The sequence below is a fragment of the Pungitius pungitius genome, chromosome 7, assembly GCF_949316345.1.
Source record: "Pungitius pungitius chromosome 7, fPunPun2.1, whole genome shotgun sequence".
NCBI classification, from domain to species: Eukaryota; Metazoa; Chordata; class Actinopteri; order Perciformes; family Gasterosteidae; genus Pungitius; species Pungitius pungitius.
Genome location: NC_084906.1, coordinates 5,563,868 through 5,588,944, shown reverse-complemented (window position 1 = coordinate 5,588,944; position 25,077 = coordinate 5,563,868). Strand labels below are relative to the sequence as shown.

At 44.5% G+C, this 25,077-nt stretch overlaps 1 protein-coding gene across 1 annotated transcript; it reads left to right on the top strand.

Annotated features, from left to right (window-relative positions):
- Positions 1-845: 845 nt before the first annotated feature.
- On the top strand, positions 846-23,820 carry niban1a (niban apoptosis regulator 1a). The gene is made up of 14 exons (XM_037469756.2): positions 846-976; positions 9,747-9,877; positions 10,187-10,315; positions 10,415-10,529; positions 12,013-12,177; positions 12,925-13,040; positions 19,879-19,983; positions 20,268-20,430; positions 20,560-20,747; positions 20,906-21,052; positions 21,687-21,797; positions 22,025-22,129; positions 22,224-22,335; positions 22,430-23,820. Exons 1-14 carry the CDS (start codon positions 922-924, stop codon positions 23,629-23,631), a joined length of 2,844 nt encoding a protein of 947 aa, XP_037325653.2. The 5' UTR covers positions 846-921; the 3' UTR covers positions 23,632-23,820.
- The last annotated feature ends 1,257 nt before the right edge of the window (positions 23,821-25,077 follow it).

Below are 25,077 nucleotides of genomic sequence, written 5' to 3'. Positions count from 1 at the left end.
TTCTAGTTGTACAAATAGGACCAGAACAAACACACTTTGAGGAGAGTACTTCACTAATCCAAGTCAGAGATATGGTTTTAATAGCACACTAAGACACAATTAAGTCAAATCGATTCCAAAACAGACATAATGCAAAGCAGGTTTATTTGTATGGCAACTGGGCAAACAAGGATTTAACCAAAGATATAGCAGAAAGCAATATAGAAAGATAAATCCAGGTAAATAAAAGTGTCAACGTTTCTCTGTTGAAGCTGCATTACGGTTGATTTTCATTGGTTCCTTCCCTGTTGCCACGGGTGATACTGGACTGTTGGTTTTGAGCCTCACAGGAGCAACAACATATACTTTATGTACCAAAAGGTAGTGCTCATGATTGAGACTGTCTGAATAACATTTTATATTCTCTGATTATAATCATAATTTAGGCTCATTAGACAATCTCACTAAGTAACTAACTTATGTGAAATAAATGTAGCAAATGAAAAGCAACATTTTCTTAGATGTAACATTACATGTGCACCAGTAAAACACTTTCCACTACTGCAAAAAGATGACTCATTGATACTAGAAGTAGCCCATCTCAGGGCACACATTGGTATTCTGTCAGAATGAATCACCCTCGCGATCCATGTTATTCGATTTGATCCAATAGAGAAGTCAAATCCGTGCGTCGTTGGATCGCGGCTGCATTGCGTAATCAGAGCAGCTGAGCCTGCGGAGCATCATGGGTGACGACCAGGAGAGAACAAGTGAGCACTGCGCGTCACCGAATGGCACAGTGTTTGGAGGAAAAAGGAGGAGGAAGAGGGCGTGTTCTTCCTCCCTCTCCCTCTCCCTGCTGCTGCACATCGATGAGCCGGTGTTAGTAGGCTACCTGAGGACTGAACCGTAACCTGTGGATCCGCTCCCAGCAGCAGCGCCATGGGGAACTCCGCGTCCAGTCTGTTGGATGACACCAAATCCAACTACATAAAAGGTGAATTAATATATATTCTATATGTATTTGATAGGTATAATAAATGACCATACAAACATCTACGGGTTGGAGCGCGTTTGGAGCGACGCGTCGAGGACGCACCGCGTTTCCTTCAACACACAATCTGCGTGGATCTCTACGTGGGGGGAAAACTTCCACTTGTTAACCTCTGTGTTCCAGTGAAGCCTCGTGTCTGGCTGCTACTGACGAGCGGAAAGGGGCAAATCAATCAAAGAAGCGCTACGGGAATCTCATCTTCGCTCCCGATTGGTCGGATTCTCGGAGTCCCACTCAGGTCGATGTTGCTCAGCTGAGACGTTGTGTTGAAACAAACAAGTAATCAATTTCCCATGAAGAACATCCAGTCGTGTAGGTTTCCACAGAAATGACTCCTGATAAACTCCAGTTCACAGTATTCTTATCGAAGGGCGGATCAGGTCCCTCCTGCCTTTCCAGTCCTGCAAGGGGAAAAGAAAAGTGAGATGGTAAAGAGGTCCAAGCCCTGTTTCCCTCCCAGTCTCGTGTGTCCTCTGCTGTTGGGTGTGTCCGGTGGATATGTGCAGGGTGCCTTGTTTGTTGTCATTGTTTTGGAATGACAGAGTCTGATAGCGAGGCGTGGATTGTGAGCGTTGCTCGTGAAGCAATGCTGCAGTGTGCCAACATCCACGAATCAGGTCACTCGACTGTTCAAAATGTTTGAGCAGAGTAAGTTGCTTGCAATTGAGATGATGAACATTCTTTTTGAGCTGCATCACCAAGCAACTTTTCTCACCCATAACCAATTTCCTACTTTAACAAATGGAAAACAGCGGCAGCTTTGTTCCATGTTCCATGTTTGTTCCAAACAAACTTATGACCGATTAAGGCTTCAACTATGGAAACATTGAAAACCTCTTCAAATATCCATTTTCTCTCCGTCACAAAAGAATTCTGCATAGTTGTTGATGCAACTCTTTGCCCTTTTTTTTATGCTGCGTCAGTTTCCATTGAACATGTTGGCATAACAAAGAGAGGACAAGACAGCCTGCAGGTTCCCACCAGTGACCAGCTGACTGGAGGCATTCATGTACTTTACAGGTGTCAATGTTCCATGTGAGTTTATTCACATTACTCTGTAAAGTTCAGATCAGCTCCTCTGCCCTCATTAAAGAGTGGATCGACTGTGTGTGACATGCAGTGACATCCAGAGGAAGACTAAGTTTCAATATCAAACAGCTGGAACTGTCTTTTAAAAAAATTTTTTTTAACAATGATCAGAAAGAGTGTTCTGGTGCTTCATCACAAATTCTCGAAAACCCTGTGTTGCCGGATCGAAGCCTTTTTTGGCTCCTTGTGTCATACGAACAACAGGCGGGGTCACCGCTCAGTGAAAAACATTGTTGTGAATAAACAAAGTAAAGGTGAAAAGTATGGGGGGGAAAAAATAGGAAAAAGGTCAAGGCATAAACAAAAGGGAACAGACTAAACTGTTTGTTAGTTAAACACTGAATAACCTGGTCCTCCAGAATAGACAAATAATCTGTGAACGGCTGTTGCCTAGGTTACGGGGTATCGTATATTGAAAATTAAATCTTGAGCCTCTGGTTCCCCTCGTCAGTCTTTCCTGGCCGAGCGGAGGGCGACCTCATAGCGGGGACACACTGCATCCATTTGTCGTTGTGGAAGCGATCCTCTCTCAGTCAGCAGCAGTGACGTGTGGGTGTGGGTGTGGGGGGGGGGGGAGTGTATGTGTGGCTATGGGAGTGTTTGTTGAATATTTACTGGGTTGGGTTGGATGTGACTCCAAACATTTGTCCTGTAATTTCTAACTCAATCTGGTGGTACTTGGACATTATATGCGCTTGTACGATGGCCCGTGCAACGTATCTAATTAAGACCGAGCAGCTGTCGAGTCTTGTTGCAAAGATGCGAGGAGAGAAAGAGGCTTTGCAGTCGGGGGAGGACTCGTGCTTGAAATCGGATCTGGAACACCCACTTTAAATAAGTTGAGATGAGGTTGTGGAGGCCACATTTCACTAATTGCTCCAACATGTGTACGTGCTTTGTGGATATTTTGATATTTTTCCACATTAAAACCTCGCAGCAGAGTTCATGAGACACCGTGGACATTTTGTGTCCTCAGAAAAGGTAAAATCACGGGTAGAGACGATGCTTCATTGTGGCAGTCATCTGGCAGAGCGGTGACTCTTTGTTTATCCGCCACGGGTTTTACAAAGAAGGAGAAACGGAGGAGCTCACACGGGACACGAGATCTGTGTCTGCTCTGAGGAGTTTTTGCATGACTCAATAGTTTGAACCGTTTCCCTAAACCACTGCTCGTCTCACCGCGACTCATGTCGCGTTGGAGTTGGACCAGGAGACATCGACAAGCTGCCGGTGCCTTTGCGGCCGCCAAAGCATTGATGCACTTCTTCTTCCTCCTCGACGGACCGTCTTTACGGCGCGTCGACCATAAAGCAGACAAACGCTCTGCTGGCACCAACCATATTGACGTGAATCAAAACATTGTGTGTGTGTGTGTGTAATAGTTGTGGTACATGTTTAGGTTCCGTGTTGCTCTCCCCTGTGAAAAAAAGAGAGAGACGAAGAGGAGCCACTAGAAAAACGGCACCGCGGGACTGTAACTGAAGTAGGTGTCCTGTTGCTGTCTAATGAAAGCAGCGCTCGGGCCTGAAAAGGCCAACACATTTCCACTTAAGATGCGATGTGTTACTTTGCAAACACTAGTGGTGTTTGAGTCTGCTGGAAGGGACTCCCTAGCGATGTAAAGCCGTTTCTTTCCCACATGGTCCCAGAGACCGTCCTCCCAGCTCTGTGAGGCGGATTCCTTCCTGTCAGAACACATGATTGTAGCGTAGAGTTCACCAACGCAGGCTGAGGTCATTGGTGGAGATTGTTTGGTTTCGCCGTCAGGCTGCAGATTTTCATGCTATGTCACCCCAGCTGCCATTACACAATCCCTCAGATATTCCCGAGGAGCTGAGAGACTGTGGAAGCCCCCTCCGCCCCAACCCACCACCCGGTTATAGATCTCAATTCACGGCTCTCCACAAAGAGAGGAAGCTGCTGCTGAGGCTCTGCTTTAAACCCACCTGTTGTTTACTCAATCTGTCCCAGTGTCCACTGAACACAATGCAAATACTGCAACTCTGCTGCTGCTGCTAATTCAACCTTGAAACCTTGTACTTATGTATCCGTATTAAACACTAAGATAAGATCACAGCCTTTAGCACACAGGCTGATTCTCCTCTCGCTCTTGTTTTCTGAGACGTCCTCTTAATGTAAAGTGTAATGGTCCAAAGAGTGTGAAGATGCAGACAGTTTTCCGGTGTTGAATGCAGTTTCTTATCGGACATCTTTTTGTGCTTGGAGCTCAGTGCAGATGGAGCTTTTTTTTCTCCATTGTTCAGTTCACATGTGTAATTTGGCTTGTTTGATCGTGGGCTGGGCATCAACACCTTGACGTTCTTTCCCCTCATTAGCCAGGTATGATGGCCTGGGAGCGTCAAACAGGCTCTGCAGCTCCTAAATGTTCTTAATGGCCAGATAAGTTCAGTAAAGCTCCCACAAGGCCACGCCCATCTGATGGAGCTCCTCTGCACCAGTTGGGAGTCCTTTTCAAGCGCAGCTCTGTATTCCCCCTCTGTCTCGTGTCTCTTATGTAACATCGCGGCAAACAAGGCACGGAGCAAATCCCTGACTATCTGCAAGAAACCCACCAGCTCCTTTTTTTTTTTTTTTAAAGTGCACTGAACGACTCAAAAATGACTCCACAGCGCAACAAAATGATTTTTCCGAACACACTCGGAAGCCAAATGAGTTGCAACCTGGGAGACGGGTTAAAGGAGAGAACCCCATCTGGTCACCATTTGAATGCGTCACTTTGGTTTGTAACCGAATGCCTGCAGGGCCCCTCAGCTGCACATTGTGTTTACTGCGTACTAGCTAATGACAGCATGTTTACAAACCGTTAACCTGTTGAATTGATGATGGTTAAAATTAAACCAAATGTACACACCCACACATTTCTGTCACCTTCTCCTAAGCCCCTCGTCTTCACAGACACGCAGACACACACATGGACACACACCTATTGTGTTTTTGGCTAACATTTGCTCGGGTATTTCCCAAGTGACTGTACAAATATCCCCATCCCTGAGCTTCAAAGTTTCAGAAACGCGTCCGAGCAGCAACATAATGCGCCTTTTGTGATGAAACGCATCCACTGTGGACGACTGGGCTCTCTGGGTGCTTTCTAGCATTCACTAATGAAATTGGCCTCATTTCATCCCCGTTTGAACAAAACCTGCAGGGAGTCTCGTGTTTCAGGGCATCAGCTTGTAAACGGTGAAGGTGGGTGAGCAGGTCTCTCCAGTGACGGGCTGCTGAATGACTTGACACAACCCTCGCTCATAGTTCACATACCAAACATACCAGCGCACGTTTCTGTTTCACCCCGGTGTCGGTTTGTGTGTTTAGAGAGGTCCCGGTGAAGGATTACAGCGTGTACAAAGTGCCTTTTTGCAAAAATGGAATGGACAATATCTCGAAACCACCAAGTCCTGACACAGATTCAACAGCATGATGCAGCATTACAACGTCTTTCGCTGACAGCAAACGCTAAAAAGTGAATCCTGTACGCACCGCATACTCCTCCGTGTGTTCAGAGTTAAGATCCCCCCCCCCAAGTCATGGTTAAGTCCGCAGGTGTGGCTCTAAAGTGCGAGCCGGTTTAACACACTGCGCTGCACAGTCAGACCCCGGTCTGCAGTGTCGTCAGTATTTTAGCATGTTGAGGTTTCGTGAACACACTGTTGGAAGAGGGTGGAGTGACGGAGGCCCATTGAGAGCCGAGCGCTCCTACGTGTGAGACGTTGCGTGGCCCCTGGCCGTAGTCTACCTGTCGCTCAGTGTCTCCATCAGTCAGTCCTCGTGTGCTCCTTCCTGACAGGAGTAAAATATATCCGTCTGTAATGATGACGTCATGAATTATATATGGGGAGTTTAGTTGTTCTAGATTTTACAAATCTTGAATTCCATATTGAGTTATATGAAAAGGCCTTCACCCTAATAATATGTTAAACCCATGTGTGCTCAACCAGTTGCCGAGTGGCTGCTAAGAGAAGCACGGACAATGGATCGATGTAGTACTTCACAGGTAAATGGTTCATTAAATGACTATTTAAGGCTTTGCACTGGTTAAAAAACACCAGCTATTGGAACAAAGTTCCTTGGCATCAATCTGCGATTTCAAACAATGCAGAACTATTCATAATTGCTTTGAGTTCCAATGTCTGACAGCAACTTTGAGCATCAAATAACAAATGTATGACCTCAGTCTGTGGTGGTTAAAATGGCGCCAGCAGTTTATCACTTGTGTGTCAGTTGCTGTTGTGTCCGTACACCACAGAGTACGTTTAGAGGCGACTGTCGGCTGAGGTTAATTTGCTCTGAATGACCTCTGTTTTACTTTCTATTACTGTCTTCACAATGTGTGTTTTCTTTCTCTTTGCACAATGTTTTAACCTTTTTTGTTGAGGATTTGTACTCGTGCCAGGACTCGAATGAGAAGCAGGCAGATGGCTTACACTGGCTCATTTGTGGTCATGCTGATTAATAAGAAGCATCCCTGGGGAAAAAGGAAACCAAAGCAAGGCATTGGTTGTGAAAAATTATTTATTTTATTTAAGTGAATAATGTTTGACTTGTCCCAGCTGTAGGGAACTAATTAGGGTGGCCAGGAGGGTCTGGGCCATGCTGCATATGTGGATAACATATCTGAATTCATAGTGATAAGTGTTGCAATGGAAAACTAAAATAAAACATGGCTGAATAATATTTACTCAGTGCTTATTAACAGCAGTGAGCCAACGTTTTTTTTCTTTAACAAACTCTTAACTTTTTGAGAACCCAAACAAAATGTTTCCGCATTTTAACCTTCTAATGGCCGTCTGAAGGTTGGTCGGAATTTTAATCCCCCCCTCCGGCCACCTGTTGTCACACAATTTGATTCAATTCTGCTGCAGAACAAACAAGTCAACCAGATTACAAAGGAAAATATTAAGCAAATGGCGGCTGCAGCTATTTTGCATGAACTACAGCCGAGCAACGTGACGAGTGTCTGCAAAGCCATTCAAATCCACCCGGAGGAGGAGGAGGAGTCACTGAAGCAGAGGTTCTTCCTCCACTCTCAATTTGTCTTGCAGCGTCAAAATGCAAAGAAATGAGTCAATTATACTAAATAACGTGACGTTTTTTAGTATAATTGTAAGACACGTACACGTTTTAATCGTGTATGTGTCTTACAGCTGGCATCCAGAGAACATCAAACCTCAAAAAGACTACCAGCTCACAAATAAAATACTATGCAATACTATGTCAGGGCAGAGTGTCCCCTCAGGGATCCGAGAATAATTCCTCATTTGTGAAAGAAACCACTAGCCAGTCTAAAAGTGTAAAGTCTGCAGATGTGCATTGGTGACATTCAAACACATCGCTTTGGAAGTTTTGCGCGGGCTTGGATTATAACTTCTTCATGTCTATTTTGAACCCGGATCAACCACCCTTGAGTTATGTTTAGATATCTCACCTGTAAAGTTGATATTTTGCCTTGAGAGAAAGGGTTCAACCTCTGGGGTAATTCGGCCCCCAAATATCCACAAATACTTCAATGTAAATTCGGCGAGGTGTTGTTCCTCCAATTTCACCATCCACCAATGAAAATGCATCCCCGTGGAGCGTTCTTGGCCCGGATATGGAAACTGGCCTGGTCTGGGAGCAGGATATCCACTGTGTTAGCTGATCATTGGAGGTGGGTCAATGTGGAGGCGAGACACGAGCAAACCTTTTTGTACACCACACTCTATTGTTTAGGATTAGGAAATACCAAGGAGGTCCCCCGAGATCCGCTACAAACTGCCGCCGCTTCACTCTGAACAAACATTAAATCCGTCACCCAACACTAATGTATCACGGTTCAAATGTTTCACTAAATGGTTTGGTCTGGTGGCCAGAGATATGTCTTGAAAAACAGTAATTTACACAATTTGAAACAATTCAAGGGGTATTTAAAATTGACATTTAATAAAGGAGGCCTTCTCATACTCCGTATTAACAAAATAAATAAATTGGCTACTAATATGAATTATCTTTTTAATTTGTTTATTACTAGCCCCTTAAACTACCAATCAACACCACAATTATATTTTGATTATTGAACTTGGAATTGTTTCTTTACCCTCTAATTGACCCAAGAAACGCCACTTTTTTTTTTCACTTCACGTCTCTGTTTTCTAAATTCATCTCTAACGAGACATACACTGTGATGGAGCGGCTTCTGTTACCATAGTGACGTGGAGCCGGGTTGTTGTGGCGCTGTGCCATCATGTCTGCTATAAAACACACGGTAGAGATAATGACAGAGCACATCGACCCCGACATTAACACTGAATATACAGTGAGAAAGACAATACACAGCAGCCGGCTGTGCAGGCATGTTGATCCATTAAGTGGGGGATGTGTCACAGGGAATTACCTCTAATAGCTTGTGGGTATTGAGCAGTTAATGCTGCATAAATACTCATTGGATGGGTTTTTTAGTGATTTTGCAGCCTGTGCAGAGAGGAGGCTTTATTCAGAGTTCTGTTTCTCCTAAGAAACCGAATCCCTCGGCCTGCTTCAAACAGCACCGGAGTGAAATCTGAGAGATTTCTCTCTTCTTTTGTTAATCCTGTGAGTGTGCTGCCAGCTAGTCACAAGAGGGACAAAGTGAAAGGCCTCTGGTTGATGTGGTTGCCTCTCCTCACAGACTTGGACAGAGACACCAAGTCTGATTGGATGCCTGTAATCTGGGTAGAAGTTACAGTAACGATACAGAGAGACACCAACAGCAGGCTCTGCCTCCTGATGACAGTATTCTGCAGATTGACTCAGGAACTGTGTGACATCATCTGTTTGTTATCCAGGCTGGAGGAAGACGTTTCAGCGCCAAGAAAGAGATGGAAAATGAGTGCATAGATGAGCTCAGATTTTCGTTTTTAAGAAAGGTGTGCATGTGAGTGGCAAGAAGGTTTTTTTTGGCTCACGCTACGCTGCATAAACATCCAAAAGGTTTTGGGCGGTGTTGACAAATTTTCATGTTTGTTTTCAAGTTGTGCATAGTTTTTTTTCTTTATTTTTTTTCTAAATGATTTGGAAAATAATTCAAGGGGATTGAGAGTTTTGGTGGAAGTCAGTCTCGTCTTTGAGTGCAGAGTTGGAGTCGGGTCGCATAAAGACTGGAACCAGGTGGTCATTAACTGTTCATGGTTATAAAGTAAAATATAGTGCTGCAACAAAGTGATTTAATAACCAACAGTTCATGGCATGGCATTTTATCAGATTTGAGTGGTGCGTTTTAGTTTTCTTTTCATCCATCAGAGCAGAATGTACTTTACCAGCCTGTCTTCCTTGGAACGAACACCCCCACGTTTGTGGATCTCTTATCAGTAATCTGGTTTGCGGGTCTGTACCTGTTTTTTGTGTTTGAAAAGTATTCAAACCGGACCTCCTGGTTCACTTTTCAATCCCCTACCTGAAACAACACGCCCCCCTGCCGAGCGACCCCGGTCTCCTTGTCGGGCTGAAACCTGACCCAAAGAGCCCAACTTGAATGCTTCCGTAGTAGCACTCCGTCTTCAACACCCATCCTCAAGCTTAGCCGGGGGCTTAATTTCCCACTAAAACCAGTGAGTAACCATTGTTCCCTCCTCTCCTCTCTGTGCCCCTGCAGGCCGGGCCGAGGCCGAGCTGAGGGAGTTCAGCCCCTACTACAGGAAGCAGTTCTCTTTGGCTCGTTTCTCCAAGGTAGAAGACGACCTGGAGCAGCACAAAGAGAAGATCACACAGCTGCTCAAACAGAGGGTGAGTGTCTGCGGCGGCGCCAAACCCTCTTTTACGGATGGTCCCGATGAGTCAGAGGTTTGGTTTGCGGCTTGACAGAGTAACCGCACAGCGGCAAGCGCATGTGCGTGTGTGACTAACATCTGTGACGTCATCCAGCTGTGCCGAACTGAGAGGAATCGGCAAAGAGAGCGGTGATGAAAAGGCCAACAGCTGGATTGGAAAAAACAATTGAATATGAACAGTGATCAGGCTTCTACTCTTCCAGAGGACATAATCGAGTTCTTTCCACAACTCTACCTGAGTTAATTGTCTGCGTCTGTTGTCCAGGGGCCTCCTGACGAGGCCGAGGTGCTGTACGAGGATCCCGTTCTTTACTTTGACGACACCAGGAAGTGGAGGGAGAGGTACGTGGTGGTGAGAGCCAACTACTGCCTGGAGTGTCACGATGGCATGGAGGTGAGCGTCACAACGTGTCACGTTGATCCGCATGCACAAAAAGACTCCTTTCTTCACACCCTCCATACTAAATCATATCCTTCGGTCCTCTTCCACCAGACCTTTATTAAAGGGATTCCTCCCCGTCAGAAGCTGCTGCCCACAGGGGGCACAGTCCTGACCACGGAGGAGAAGTACATGGCCATGGTGGACAAGTGCTTCCGTGATGACACCAGTGAGTAAAAGACCTGATAATAAAGGAATACGGAGTATCAACCACTTGCACACATACGATGGAGACACACACACACACACACACACAAAGTCGTAATCCGAGGCAGAAGTCCAAACTGAAGCTGGTGTTGCCCGACAGCCAAAAATGACGTCATCTTCTAGCAAAGACAATAATTAATCTGTTGCCAAATCACTGTTCCTTTCAGCATATGCTATACTTTAATTATTGATACGACACATGCAGCGTAACCCTGAACTTTGATGTTGATTAATGTAGTTAGTTTAAACACAAATTAAAAACACACATTCCAGTTAGACTGTGTAATGATTCCAACCCAGTGGAGTCCTTGTGAGTGTCCTCTTACAGCAGCAAACAGTTTTTGGATGTCATAAAAAATGTTGTACTTCTTGGACGAGATGAGATCGATGATGACCGCCGTTTTCAGTGGAATTCTTCTTTTAACAGTATTCGGTGTAAAAGCAGGCAGGTCGGGACACGCTCTGATCCAGACTGTTTCTAAAGTATTCACTGGGGGAGCTTTGCCTCAAAAAGTGTGTGCGTGCGTGTGTGTGATCAAGACTACTAAGGGCAGCATGTCCGAGGCACCAGCGGACTCCGTTTATAATAAATTAATTCACTTATTTACCCTCCTATTGTGTTTAGAAGTCCTTTTAATTCATAAAGCAAATCACTAATTCCCATCAAGTAAAAGGTTCCCGTCTGTTCAATTGAATGGTCATCCATAACCACTATACGGTGTACTAAATGATCTATATAAATAGTCTGAATGTATTTTATTGCTATTACTAAACGGACCTGACAAATATATCCTGAGACAATTTGAGGCTGATAAACTACATGTTTCCCTAAATAATATGCCATCCAAATGCTAAATACATATAATAAAATCAAACAAAGACAAGTAGAAGAAGCAAACATTGTCAAAATTGTGTTTACGCTTTTGAAATTAACTTCACTGACATTGAATAGCCATCAGATCATAAACCCAGTCTGAACTGCACATCTCACTGTGTAGACTATGAACAGTAAGCTCCTGACTCCTGTGTCCCCCAAGTCTCGTCTGGTTAAGTGGTTTAAAACGGAGAGCAGTCACTGAGCCCAAAAACATGCGTGAACCCTGAGGAGTCATCCATGCCTCTCTCTCTTCTCGGACCTGTCTGTTAAAGGCCCTTTGAGAAACCATGATGAGTTATGAAGTTCATGCTTCAAATGGGTTGAACACATGGAGAGCAGAAGTGAAACGACACATGTCATTTCCAAACACAACCGCTACTCTCAAGTTTAACCAACAATCGGCACTGGAGGCTCACTTTACAATATCCAGTAGTGGAAGAAGTACTTTGACCACAACATATCCTTTGTGTGGAAACGCCAACATGAATCTGCTGGCTTTGGCTAAAACAACTGCTTTCCATTCAGATGGATGGTCGCCATCCGCTGATCTCCACGGTTTGTGTTTCAGGTGTGAAGGAGGACTTTGCTCCTCCTCTGTCTGGGATGCCTGGTGAGTTCCCCGTCTACCTGCGTCTGCCCTACAGGAGAGACTACTACTTCTGCTTCAGAGAGGAGGCCAAAAAAGCGGCCTTCCTCTCCATCCTGTCAGACTGCATCAGACACCAGAACCACGGTGAGATTCTGCCAGGAGATACAGGCGCTGTGAATACACCACAGCGGGTTCAGCTTCTCTGGCAAAACACAGCCGAGGTGGCTCTCTTTCTCTCTTGTAGTACTCTGTATCATTTTACATTTTGGGAATTACATTTTTTACTTGGATGTGGATTAAAAATGTTTTTATAACCTGATACTATTGAGTGATGTGGTAAAAAGCTGAAAAATGGTATTACTGGACTGAAATGAGTCGCAGTTTAGATCGTCAATGTGTCAAATTCATTTTTTAAACAAGAATGTTCACTGGCTCCGGGTTGCTGGTTTTCTGACGGCTACACAGTGCAATAGTACATTACAGTTTCAGTATCATGTGACATACAACCTATGACTCAATAACGATGACAGTTGCCCTGATATGGAAAGAAATACCTAAAGAACTATATGGATTTTTCACCATGTGGTCACCAATAATACATTTTTAATTGATCAAGATTTGAGAAAACTAGTGGCACTGTTTCATCACAAGCAGCATCTTATTGTTCGAAGGATGGATTTAGGTTGCACGACTTCGCTTGAATCACTTTCGGCAGTTGCCATGACAACAGACTTGCCACACCACACCTGAAGATCGGAAGTGGGCTTTCATTTGCTAATTAAGTGGTCGGATAACATCTCTGCTCTCTGCTTGGAATAATGCGAACACGTCAGAGACTGACACATTACTTGTGTGTTGCGTTAATCTCTCCATCGCTTCCCTCTCTTTCAGACTTCCTGAAGAAGAAGACGTGTGAAGTGCAGGCCTTCCTCAAAGCCATCCAGCTCTACAGACAGGACAAAGGCCAATACGAGCCCTGGGACATGCTGATAGGAAGTGATGTCAGGGTACGTTCCAAAGTCACATCGGCAACAAATGCTTACAGGATTAGCTCAACATTGCCCTGAACCTGTACTTAACATATGTGAGCTGGATATTTATGGATTACTTACAAAGACTACAAACAATTCACAGACCATAACAGGACAAAATCGCTTTGAAACTCAACCTGATATCTTCTAGTTTACAGACAAAGCTTTCTGTTGAACAACGTTTGAATGAGACAGAAATACTACTAAACTCTTCCACTGGCAGATGAACCGCTATGTCTGTCAAAGAGAGCAACTCCATCGACCAAAACATTCATGAAACAGATGTTCCGCTGTTAGACCGGAGCATCTGTCAGGGGAGCGGCACACACATAGCATGACCCCTACAGTAACGCACGCTCATGCACACTTTAGAGAAAACGTGGACTACTGGCTTCTAAAGGTGGTATGATATGTGAGAAACACTCAAATTTGATTCCACCAAAAAAGGATTATTTCCAAAGGCTACACAGCAATCTAAAAATGCTTAATTTATCAAATGTACCATTCCACCTTTTATATTTATCTGCCGCATTATATCGTCCCCCTCTGTATAGTTATTAAAGCCTTAACCCTCATAGTCACTGTATCCTTTCTGACAGGAGCAAAAAGCCCGATCTTTTTAATCGCTCTCTGATGCGGCGCATGTGCATGATAGAAGGATGCAGGGCGTGGACTCATCGGGGTCACGGCTCCTTTGCATCCCACCTTCCAGCAGGAGAGAGAGAACGCTGCGATCACACATGGAGGAGGAGAGCCTTCGGTTCACTCGGACCTGTCCTCCTTACTCTCTCCTTCTCTTCCTTCCTCCTCGTTCCCCTGCCGTTGTGCTTCCTGCTGTTTCTCTCGGTTCGCTTGAAAGCCGCGCAGGAATCCTCCCGCACAACGGCAGTGTGCATGCTCCATTGTGTTGCTGTTCGCTCACATTGTGTTGAGTCACAATTATTCGGAGGGAGAGGGAGGAAGTTTGACTTGCTGCAGGAAACAAAGTAAAAATGCACAGCAAAGTACACAACCTTGCACTCATTCACCGGCATGTTTTCCTCCATGTACATAGCTATCGTCTGACACACACACACACACACACACACACACAGCAGTGAGAGCTAAGACATGAGTGGAATGAGTGAAATGTAGGGAGCAGAAACAGTCACTGAGTTTAATTACCACTGCATCAAAACATGAATCTGTCAAGGTCTAAGACTTTAGTGTGTGTGTGTGTGTGTGTGTGTGTGTGTGTGTGCACTTGCAGTTGTTAGTTTGTGGGGCCATGTAACAGGGAGAACACCAATCTTGTGGGGCCCAGCAACCTTGTGGGGCCCAAAATGAGGGACCCCACTAGAATGATCATCATATATGGGCTCACAAGCCTCCCCTGACATGCCTGTCGCTTTTTTAGCACATGTCTCACAAAGTCAGAAAGTATGGAAAAGTGTGTGTGATGTGTGTGTGGATTTTTTACTCACTAGTGCCCCAAGTGTTGGAAAGGTGGTATAACATCACACACACACACACTTCCTGGTGTGTGTAAGGGTTCAGCCAATGAGGGGCCACTATGAAATCTCGCGAGATTTTTCGTGAAGTCATTAGCGATATCTCATGTCTCAGCATACCAAAGCCATGCAGTGTTGGCTGCTCAACTGGGAACTTTGCAGAGAATAAGGTAGGTTTTTGTATTAAAGTATGACTTTTTTTTTATCTGTTTCTCAATCTGTACCCACAGTATATTAATGGATTAATAAAGTAGCACTTTATTCTGTAAATTACAATTTCTTGGTGCTGCTAGCTGCTAGCTAGCTATATATTGCTAGCTTCTACTGTTAGTTTTAGATCAGAAAATGATAACTGTTAGCTACAGCATTGTTATACTTAAGATATTTTTTCTGATGAATAAGTATAATATTAACATTTGTTATGACAACGCGATTACTGCCGCATTATTTAGTCACAAAAACCGTAATCTTGTTACTCTGAACGGCAAAAGTGTGCCGCTTTGGGTGACTGTCAATCACAGGATTTTCCCGCGATCGTCACTTTCGGCCAATCGGAGGCTTTGTTTATGTCTGTGGGGCGGGTCCAACAGCATGTTAGTGTGGCTTAGACGAACGCATGCAATGTTGATGAGTTAGGCTGTCTGACTGACTGCAAAGGCTTAGAATAACGAGTGCAGCGCTGGTGAGTAAGGATTGTTATGGACTGACTGCAAATGACTGCTAAAAGGATGGTGGACACGTTTGTTTCATACGGAGAGTTACGACTCCGTTCGCTGCTACGTAATTCAACCGGTGGCCCGGAAACATGTATAACTGATAACCTCCGTGAAACACGGAAATCGGCGTTTTTTTAGCAGCGTGAGTCACTTCTTAACACACGGGGGTCGGTGTCTATATACATCTGCTTTGATGAGTTGGGTTTGTTGTTTGACTGAGGACGGCAAAGGATGGTGGACACGTTTGTTTCATACGGAGAGTTACGACTCCGTTCGCGGCTATGTAATTCAACCGGAGGCCCGGAAACATGCATAACTGATAACCTCCGTGAAACAGACGGTGTCTGTATACATCTGCGCCGTTTGTCCCGTGGGTTTTACGTGTACGTCTGTTGGCGTTGCAGCGCTGAGAGTAAACAAACTATCTCAAACAGCTGACGTGACGTGATAACAGTGCTGTAAAACTTGATTTGATGTGTGAAGTCATTCAAAAGATGTTAAAGGATTTTTTAAAGGATAATTTGCAGTGTATATAATAGTGTGGGGTTGTGTGCAGACGTTACAATGTGATCATTTAGAGGATTTTCTAGAAGGGCTCAATAAGCAGATAGCTGTGTTTTGGGGGGTTTTCATGGGGCCAGAAGTTACGATGCCAACCATGCAGACCGAATAATATAAGGATTGCACTGGTCAGACACTCAGCCTTGGTAATTGATCCCAGCATGTAGATAATAATGTGTATGTTCTCCTTTGTGCATTTTGATAGTGTTGTTATTTGCTTTCATCTAGTTTGTAGACTTGGTTCTGCAATAACAAGTGTTAAGGAAACCAGGGCCCTGTACTATATAGCAGGATTCAGGGTAACGGCTAACAGTTTCACTCTGGGTTTCTGATATTCTCTTATTACCCAGTAAATTGCTAAGATCATTTATGCTGAACTTAAAACCTCCTCTAGAGAATGTGATGTTAGAAATAAGAGATCAACTCACAGCATTTATCAGTAAGTGGAGCTTTCTTGTTCGGTAGTTAATATTACACAAATACTAAGTAGTCAAAGTCAAAATCCTGACCAAGGAACACAGTTTAAACAGATTTAAAAACAGACTTCTGGCAACAAATCACTGTCTGTGCTAATGTGTGTCAATTTATAGATTCATTATATCACTGCTTCATCTAGATCCCGATAAGGTTGGCTAAAACGACGTGTGTGTGTGTGTGCACGCAGTTACTTTCAGGCTGAATATATGTTTTAAGCCTCTCCACTTTTGTCAAATATTATAGTTGTACATTTATATGTGTCGCTTGGCTGACAGCATACTTGTCTGGGTTTTCGATTTAAAGCTGGGATTCAGAGTTGGTGATCGGAAAATTGATTACAACTATGGTGGTGATTCACAATGGCCATCGCGTCAAAAGGTGTGTTGGTTATAGGTTTACTGATTCATCGGTTTGTTAATCTGGGAGATTATAAAGTTTGAAATCTGTTTGAATTGGCTCATTAATTCAGCTAGTGTATCTGATACTGATGGTGTAGTCTCAGATCTATAATAGCTGATATATATTAGTTATTGCTTTTTATTTTAATATCAGGTGAGAAACCATCAGGGTTTGGTTGTGTCAGTAAAGACAAGGATGTTGCATTTACATCATTAAATTAAACATAAATGTTGCCAGTACAATAGTTAAGAGTAAATCAGACACTTTTCTTGACAGAGTTGTTGAGATAACTATACTATTGGGAAGTTCTAAGTCTGTTCTTTTTTTAATATCTCAATTATAGGTGACAAACTATGAGGCCCCTGCTGTGGCTATAGAGACAGAAGACACCCTTTCAAATCTGTCTTCCCATGAGGAATCCAATGGAGAGGAAGCCATAGCCCAGGTAAATATGTAATGTACACACTGCAATTCTGCACGATGCAATTCTATTATCACGGTATGATGGTGTCAAAATGGCTTTTGTGTTATAGCTTTCCGTCAGAAACCATCATTGGGTTATTCTGTAGACTTTAAATTGAAGGAACAGACCGATAACAACCCTACACATTTTGTTTCTAGTCTGTCCTTTATGGGGTCCTCCTGTCTTTATCTCCTTCTAAATAATTTAAAGTTAACCTCGCACACACACACCAATGTTTCTAGTCCACCCTTTATGGGGCCCTCCGTTTTATCCAAACTATAAGTATTTTTAAATACTTTTAACAACACATTTCAGGATCTAACCTCAGGTTTTTACATGTGTAATTGTCCACTTCCTGAGCTGATGCATGTTTAAAAGGGGTATTTTAAACATGATGCACTGCAGCCCCAAAAATGTTGTTGAGGGGTTCCAACTTTACACCCACATGTTTCTAGTCCACCCTTTATGGGGCCCTCCGTTTTGTCCAAACTATAAGTAACTTTTAATACTTTTAACAACACATTTCAGGATCTAACCTCAGGTTCTATAGTCAATCAGTACAGTAGGGAGACGATGCTATGGCGCACTAAGGAGCTCCAAGGATGAAATTGTTTTATTAAACATAGATCAATATGTATTTTGGAGTCATTTCTTATAATGACTAATTGCGCCCTAGTCTGAAAGCATACAGTAATCTGAACTACAATCTATCCAAATTCCAACTAATTCATTACTGCAATTGATGATCGATGCAATAGTGTTTCAGTGGCAATTAAAATGTACAATTCTTAAACAAGTCAATTCTGTGCTCCTTTTATGTCTACTTAGGTAAACAAACTGCTATCAAAAGAACCTGGACACCCGAGGAAGCGGCAGCGGTGAACCGGCATCTACGGAGATGCATTACCATGAACAGTGTTCCAGGCAAAGAGGAGTGTCAACAGTGCATTAATGCAGACCCTGAAGCTCTCCGAATGCGAGACTGGAAGGCATATAGAATCACTACTTTGAGACGAAAGTATAAGTGTGAACTTGCTGATGCACCGTCATATTGACAGTGTTAACAGTCTCTTCTTGTGAGGCCTCTTTGTAGGCAATGATAAAGTTAATCTTGTCCCAGTGACTTTTATTTCTGAACACTGAACAATTGTCCAATGAGTAACTGAAACTATTCCGCGCCCCCACAATCAAACGCCCGCATGGGGAGATTTTAGCTTTTACTTTACTAAGTTAATAAAGACAAGAGAACATATTATGTGTTAAGGAGTTTATTTTATGCAATGTCGTTTGAGAAATGGTACTAGGAAAGCGTTGAGTAGTGTTGAGCTGGAGTTCATTATATTAATGAAATTTAATGCCCCATATACCTTATGATGATCTTTGGTTACAATGACATCGAGCCCTACAATGTCTTTGATAAGCAACAAAAAATATGTAAACATGTTATTTCCATCAGAAGACATTGTGTCTTGCGAAGATACAAAGTCTAGAAATGGTTGTCTTGCTAAGATATTAAAACTAGGATTGTGTATGTGTGTGTGAAAGAGGGACTCGCAAGTTTTGAATGTTAGAAACAGAACCCCACAAAGTGACAAAAAAACTAGCAAGAGAAAAAAAGTTCTGAATTTTAACAAATTAAAGTGATGGTAATTATATAGATTTTTTTTTCATCTTACTGGATTTTTTACAATGTTGTAGCACTGCCAGAAAGGGTGGATCCCACATTTGGGTAAAATAAGTTCGGGCCCTACAAAGGAGGAACACGAGTATGTGTGTGTGTGTGTGTGTGTGTGTGTGTGTGTGTGTGTGTGTGTGTGTGTGTGTGTGTGTGGACTCACTATTCACTGATGTCTACTGATCTTCCTTTCCATTTATTAAAAAACCTTAAGTCAACAGCGAGGTATATCATTAAATCACACTGTCTGTTGACTGATCAGGTGACACAGGATATTCTCAGTCGCGACTTCAGTCCTTCCTCAGCTGGTTCCTCGCCTGTAAGATAGCAGCTCGTCCCAGAAACAGGAGACCAGATTACAATGACACTTTGTTAAAATTTGAGGAATGGATTTGGTGTGGGGGATTTCTTCTCATGAATATTTTCTTATGAACTTTGAACACAGTTGAACGAAGAGAATCATTCTGGCACGTTCTGTACATCACATTTTGATGACGTTTCAGCTCTTAGGTCTCTCCAGTTAGTGTTATTTTACAGAGGCTTGATTACCGATGGGGCAAAAAGTTTCACATTCTAGTTTAACTTTTAACAGCATGGAACAACCATTACGCTCCATTGGAGGTTTAATTTGGGCTCAATGCTATGCTAACGTACTGCATGGTCAGAGAAGGTGTTAATTTTGAGGCCACTACTTAAAAGGTAAATGACACATCTGTGAACAGAATTATTTTTCAGATGAATAAAACCTTTAGGTAAATCTCATCTTTTTTTTTTCTTTTTAAGATTTGTGACCAAGACACATGATATATGTGGGACATTTTACAGTGTGAGTGATGAACGTATTGTTTTTAAATGTCCCTTGTTTGGTATATCTGCATTGATGAATGTTTTTTTTTAAGTGCATTTTCTCAAACAAAAACTAGCACCTGAATCAAGAACACAGTAATCCAACGTCACTTTGGGTTTTGGTCATCTTTAATGTGTTTGAGGGCTGTTTCAATGGTTGAAATAATAATTGTCATTGTGTTTGCAGGTGATGGCCAACCTGGTGATGGAACAGCTGCTGCCGATTCTTCAGAAAGATCTGCTGCCTCGCCTTAAATCCAAGAAGGCAGAGAAGAAGAGAGTCTGGTTCGCTGTGAGTCTCACGGTTAACTGGAAAGCTTTTTATATCCTCTGAGAGAGACGAGGTCGCTGGCTCACTGTCGATGCAGATGAAAAGTAATCCGTTTCCATTTGGCACTTGTTAACGCTAACATAATAAACCCTATAGTCACACTGTGGGCTATTCACTGCATGAACTACTATGTCTCTAACTCTTCATATAGAGCAAGTTTAATTTGATCAAGCAGTAAGAAATGAAGTGAGCTGATAAGTGTATTAAAATGTCCTGAGTTTGATCAATGAACCCTTTGTGCCCAGACGGTGGAGGCGGCGTACATCGTGGTCCAGGAGCATCTGTTGGAGGGACTCGGTGCGCTGAAGGAGGAATGCCAAACGTCAGTCCGGCAGCAGGAGGTGCTCATCCACTCCGACATGGACCAGATCCTCAATACCAGGCGGCAGCTGGAGGAAAAAGTCCGAGGTAACCGTGACCGACTGATACTCGCTGCTGTCTAACACGGGTCGAGCTGCATTCCTCTCCTGTGATGAATCTGAATGAAACCGGCTCCGGCTGTAAATCGAAGATAAACATTTAAATGCCTTCCGCCAGCCAAAGTGTCGGCGCGGGCAGAGAAGCTGTTTTCCGAGTCGGTCCAGCCGTACCTGGCCTCCGTCCTGGAGGAGCTGATGGAGCCGGTCAGCTGCGGCTTCCTGGAGGGACGTCAGCTGAGCGAACACGCCATGGACCAGGTCTGTCAGGACGTCCAGCGGCTGGCGGACAAGGAAGAACTGAGGAAGGTTTGTCAATCAAATTTTACTGTCTCCTCCATCTAGATTATTTTCCCATGAATATTGAAATGAGGACCAGAAAAGTGTCCAGCCAAAATATGTTTCCCCATCTGAGATTAAATTTGTACTCCTGCATTGATAACCGGTCTCGTGGCTCCGTGTCTCAGGCTCTGGCGGACATGGCCAGACCCAACCTGCTCAGCTGCTACCAGCAGATTGCCTCCCTGCAGGAGAGACTTCAGGACCTGCAGGAGAGATTTGGTTTATCCAGCATTTCACGAGTGATCTACAGCGCTCAGATTGACCTGCAGCAGGTACGCACGCACACACGGGCTCACACGGGTACACACACACACACACACACACACACACACACACACTCGTGGTGGTACATGAAGGACACTTCTGTGGCAGGAGAATTTTCATTTAACACACCTGTTAATTGTATACTTCACTACATATTATTAAAGATGAAAACAGTGATTCCCAACCCCTTTTTTTGGTTATCAAAAAGCCGTTTGGGCCTGTTATGTTTCAAATGTTGTTAATTCAATCACAGAAAAGGCTTATTGAATACAAAACGCATGCGTCATGGGAGGGCTGTTTACTTTACTGCCAATAGTTCTGAACTTGAGTATTAATGTATTGGTACTTACAGCACACACACAGTACCATGGCTTTCATTCACTCTCTCTTCAGACCACTCAGCTGTCAATTTCCTGCTCAGACAGAGTGGGTGGAGGCATTTTCCCAACTGAATCATTTTATTAGTCAACATTTCTGACACAATTGTAACGTGTGCTATTTACTCTACACATAAGTGTGTGTGTGAACACATTTTGATATAATTCACACGGATGGGACTTTTCTCCGCTCTGTGTTAAATGTGTGAGACATTTAACCTCTGTCTCATCTCAATCTGTGTGTGTCTGTGTGTGTGCGCTTCAGCTGACGGAGAATGCAGCCTACACGTTTGAGCTGCTGCTCCACAAAGCCATCCAGGACAACCCCGACAACCCCGGCTCTGCCATCGAGAAGGCCAAACCCAGAGTGCTCAAGGTCAGATTGTAATTCATGACCATCAACCTCCACGAGAGAGAGAGAGAGCGAGTGGAGGGAATATGGATAAAAGGGGAGGGGGGGAAGTGGTAGGAGGCAACAGGAGACCGGACTGGGATAGGGAGGGGGAGAATAGACGGAGAGATGGAAGGTAAGGGGGAGAAGGTCAAGGGTGAGAGAGACCTCCCTGACATCAAGTCTCTCTCTCTCCCCTTTGCCTCCTGCAGCAATACGACTATGACAGCAGCACGGTGAGGAAGAGGATCTCCAGGGAGGCTCTGGTCTACATCACTCTGCCCTTCATCAAGAAGACCTTGTCCTCCTGCAAAACTGTGAGTGTCCCACAAACACAAACGCACACATATCTGGATCTACCATGGACGAAGCTACCATGGTTTCTGAGCGTGTGTGTGTGTCTCTTCACAGGAGCTTCAGGGTCTCGAGGAGTCGGTCTACGCCGAACACTCCAACTTCATTCATATTGAGAACATCTACGAGGGCATCCTCCTGCAATCTCTGGACAAGGAGGTCACCAAAGGTATAATACAAGTTACACAGATGGTGACCAGTCAGCAACACACACACACACCCGTCACAGAGTCGCCTCTAATCGTCCCTGTTGTCCCCTGCAGTGGTGAAGGAGGCGGCCAGCCTGAAGAAGTACAACCTGTTCACAGACAGCAGAGACCTGCTCAGTCAGTCCAGCCGCTCCAGCCTCTCGTCCCCGCCCGTCTCCACGCCGGGAACCCCCGCAATGGAGCTCGCCTCCCACCTCAAAACGTCCGTTGAGCCCCAGCCGCCGTCGCCTCTCGCGGGGAACGGCCCGCCGTCCATCCTCCTGGAGGAAGGGCAGCCGGAAAAGGGCGTGAACTTGGGGGACACGCCCCTCATTGGGACACCGCTGGGGACGGCTGGACAAAAAGATGCGCCTAAGATTGTCCCAGTTGCGGAGGCGGCAGAGCCAACATCGCTCGTAGAAGAGGAGGTCTTCCACACCGTGGGGGAAGCAGGCCCCCCAGCATCCACCCCGGGTGAGACGCAGGAGGTAAGAGTAGAAGCATCTCCGGAGACGGTGATCCAAAAGGAGAAGATATCTGCAGAGTCAGAAACACCGGAGATGGCCGCTGAGCCTCAGGTGCAGCGTGCGGATGCGCCGAAAGAGGCCGAAGTCGCGTTGTCGGAAATCCCCACTGTTGTGGAAAGCACAAAGGCAAACGTGGAAGATGTAGCGGCAGAAGATCCTGCACCAAGTCATGACCTTACTAATGAACCAGAAGTCCTTTTAACGGAGACCACTGTTTCCCAACCTGCACCCAGCAGCGAAAAAGGGACAAACTGTGGAAACTCCGAAATCGAGTTAGAGGCTCCCCCTAGTGGCCAAACACCTGAACTCCCGACCGGCATCCATGTCAGCATGGACACGAAGCTACTGGAGGCAGAACCAGTGACCGTCGCTGACCCCTGTTCTCAGGACGCGTCGGTGGGGAGTGAGACGGCCCCGTCAGAGGTGGAGTCCACGGGGGAAGTGAAAACGGGTCAGAACAGCGAGGACGAGCGCAAATCACCCGTCCGCCCGGATGAAACCAGGGCCGACGAGCCGTCTCCTCCGGCCCAGGCCGACGCTGCGATGGGGGACGGCGGCAGAGACGCTGAGGCGGCCCCGAGCGCGGAGCCATCAGCTGGGGCGGCAGGCGCCGCCACACGTCAGGAGGAGAGCCCTAAAGCTACGCCCATTGGCAGCATCAAGGAGATCCGCGACCTGGTGGTGGAGGTGATCGAGGTGGAGGAGTTGGTGAAGCGGTATCCCTGCGGCGTGCCAAAGGAGGAGGAGTGAGGCGTGAGGAACTGCATTGCGGTTTTCATTTCGACGAGGGACAAAAATGATTCTGAATGTTGTGCTGGAGGGAACCAGAAAGGAGCGTCCCGCCTCAAACCGTCCTGGAGTCAGAACATTTGTTCAGAATCTGGTTAACAAAGACTTTAACAAAACATTCACAACAGCTTCCATGAACTTTTTTTTTTTTTTAACACATATGCATGACAGTATGGTAAATTATTTATACAAATCAATATATCAGCTGTGCCGGGGGTTTAAAACAAAGTTTAAGTGAATTGCTATTCAAACTACATTTATTTTTGCGCCAAAATGTTTTAGAAAATCTAGATTTTGAACTTTTATTTCAAGTTTGGGAAATAGCGTTATGCTGTGGTAGATCACTAATATATTTTAAAATCGGTAGTTGGACATTTTAGAGAATTTTTCTACACGCTCTGAGAGTAGGATGCGTAGGTGGATATTAATCCTTGTACGAATTGTCCTTTCATGAGCCGGAGTCCGAACGTTGTTAGCTTAGCTTAGCTTAGCAGAGGAAGGGGCCAGCTTGGTCCAGTGGGAAAACGAGCCAACATTCCCGTTAGCTGGGAAATACGGGCAGACATGAGATTTGTATCCATCTCAATATCTCGCTCTATTGAAAAGAGAAACGCAAATGAATGAATTCCCTATGATGCCAAACTATTTCTTTAAAGGGACTGAGTTTTAATTCCTACAACAGATCTGAATATATTAGACCACATCGACATTTCAAATTAAATCATTAATTAGCTATTCAAGATAATGAGCATTTCTATTGCTTTTTGAGTATTGCAGAGTGGCGGCTAGTCAAAAGCCACGTGGCAGGAGAACACTTCCTTCTCTGCCACGTGGCAGGAGAACACTTCCTTCTCTGCCATGTGGCAGGAGAACACTTCCTTCTCTGCCATGTGGCAGGAGAACACTTCATTCTCTGCCACGTGGCAGGAGAACACTTCCTTCTCTGCTGCAGTAGACATTCGTCCTCCATACCGTTACACAGCAAGTGGCTGTTGTATCCATGCTGTGAACGCTAAATGCGGTTTCTTCTATGTGATTATTTTATTAGAACCTGTTGAAGGATTTTTTTTTTTAGCTAGAAAGGGAAATGAAGAAGTAGCTCATCAAAATGCCTTTTATACTACATCCACGTTGCCTTACTTCACAAAATGAAGGAAACCCTCTTCCCTCCCGTGGAAGCGGTTGCCGTAGGAACCGGTCCGAGTCTTAATATCGGTGCCTTTTTAACCAGTGTAGGCCGTCTTGCACAAACCTTGGTTAGTGGAACAGTTTACAGAGCCGGCGCAGGGAGAAACACTTGATCATTTACTGTCAACGGGATGAATGTTTGTTAACAGAAACATTGTGTGGAAATATTAAATAAAATATAAGTCTACAAAAATAAACATGGCCCCAAACTATTTCTGC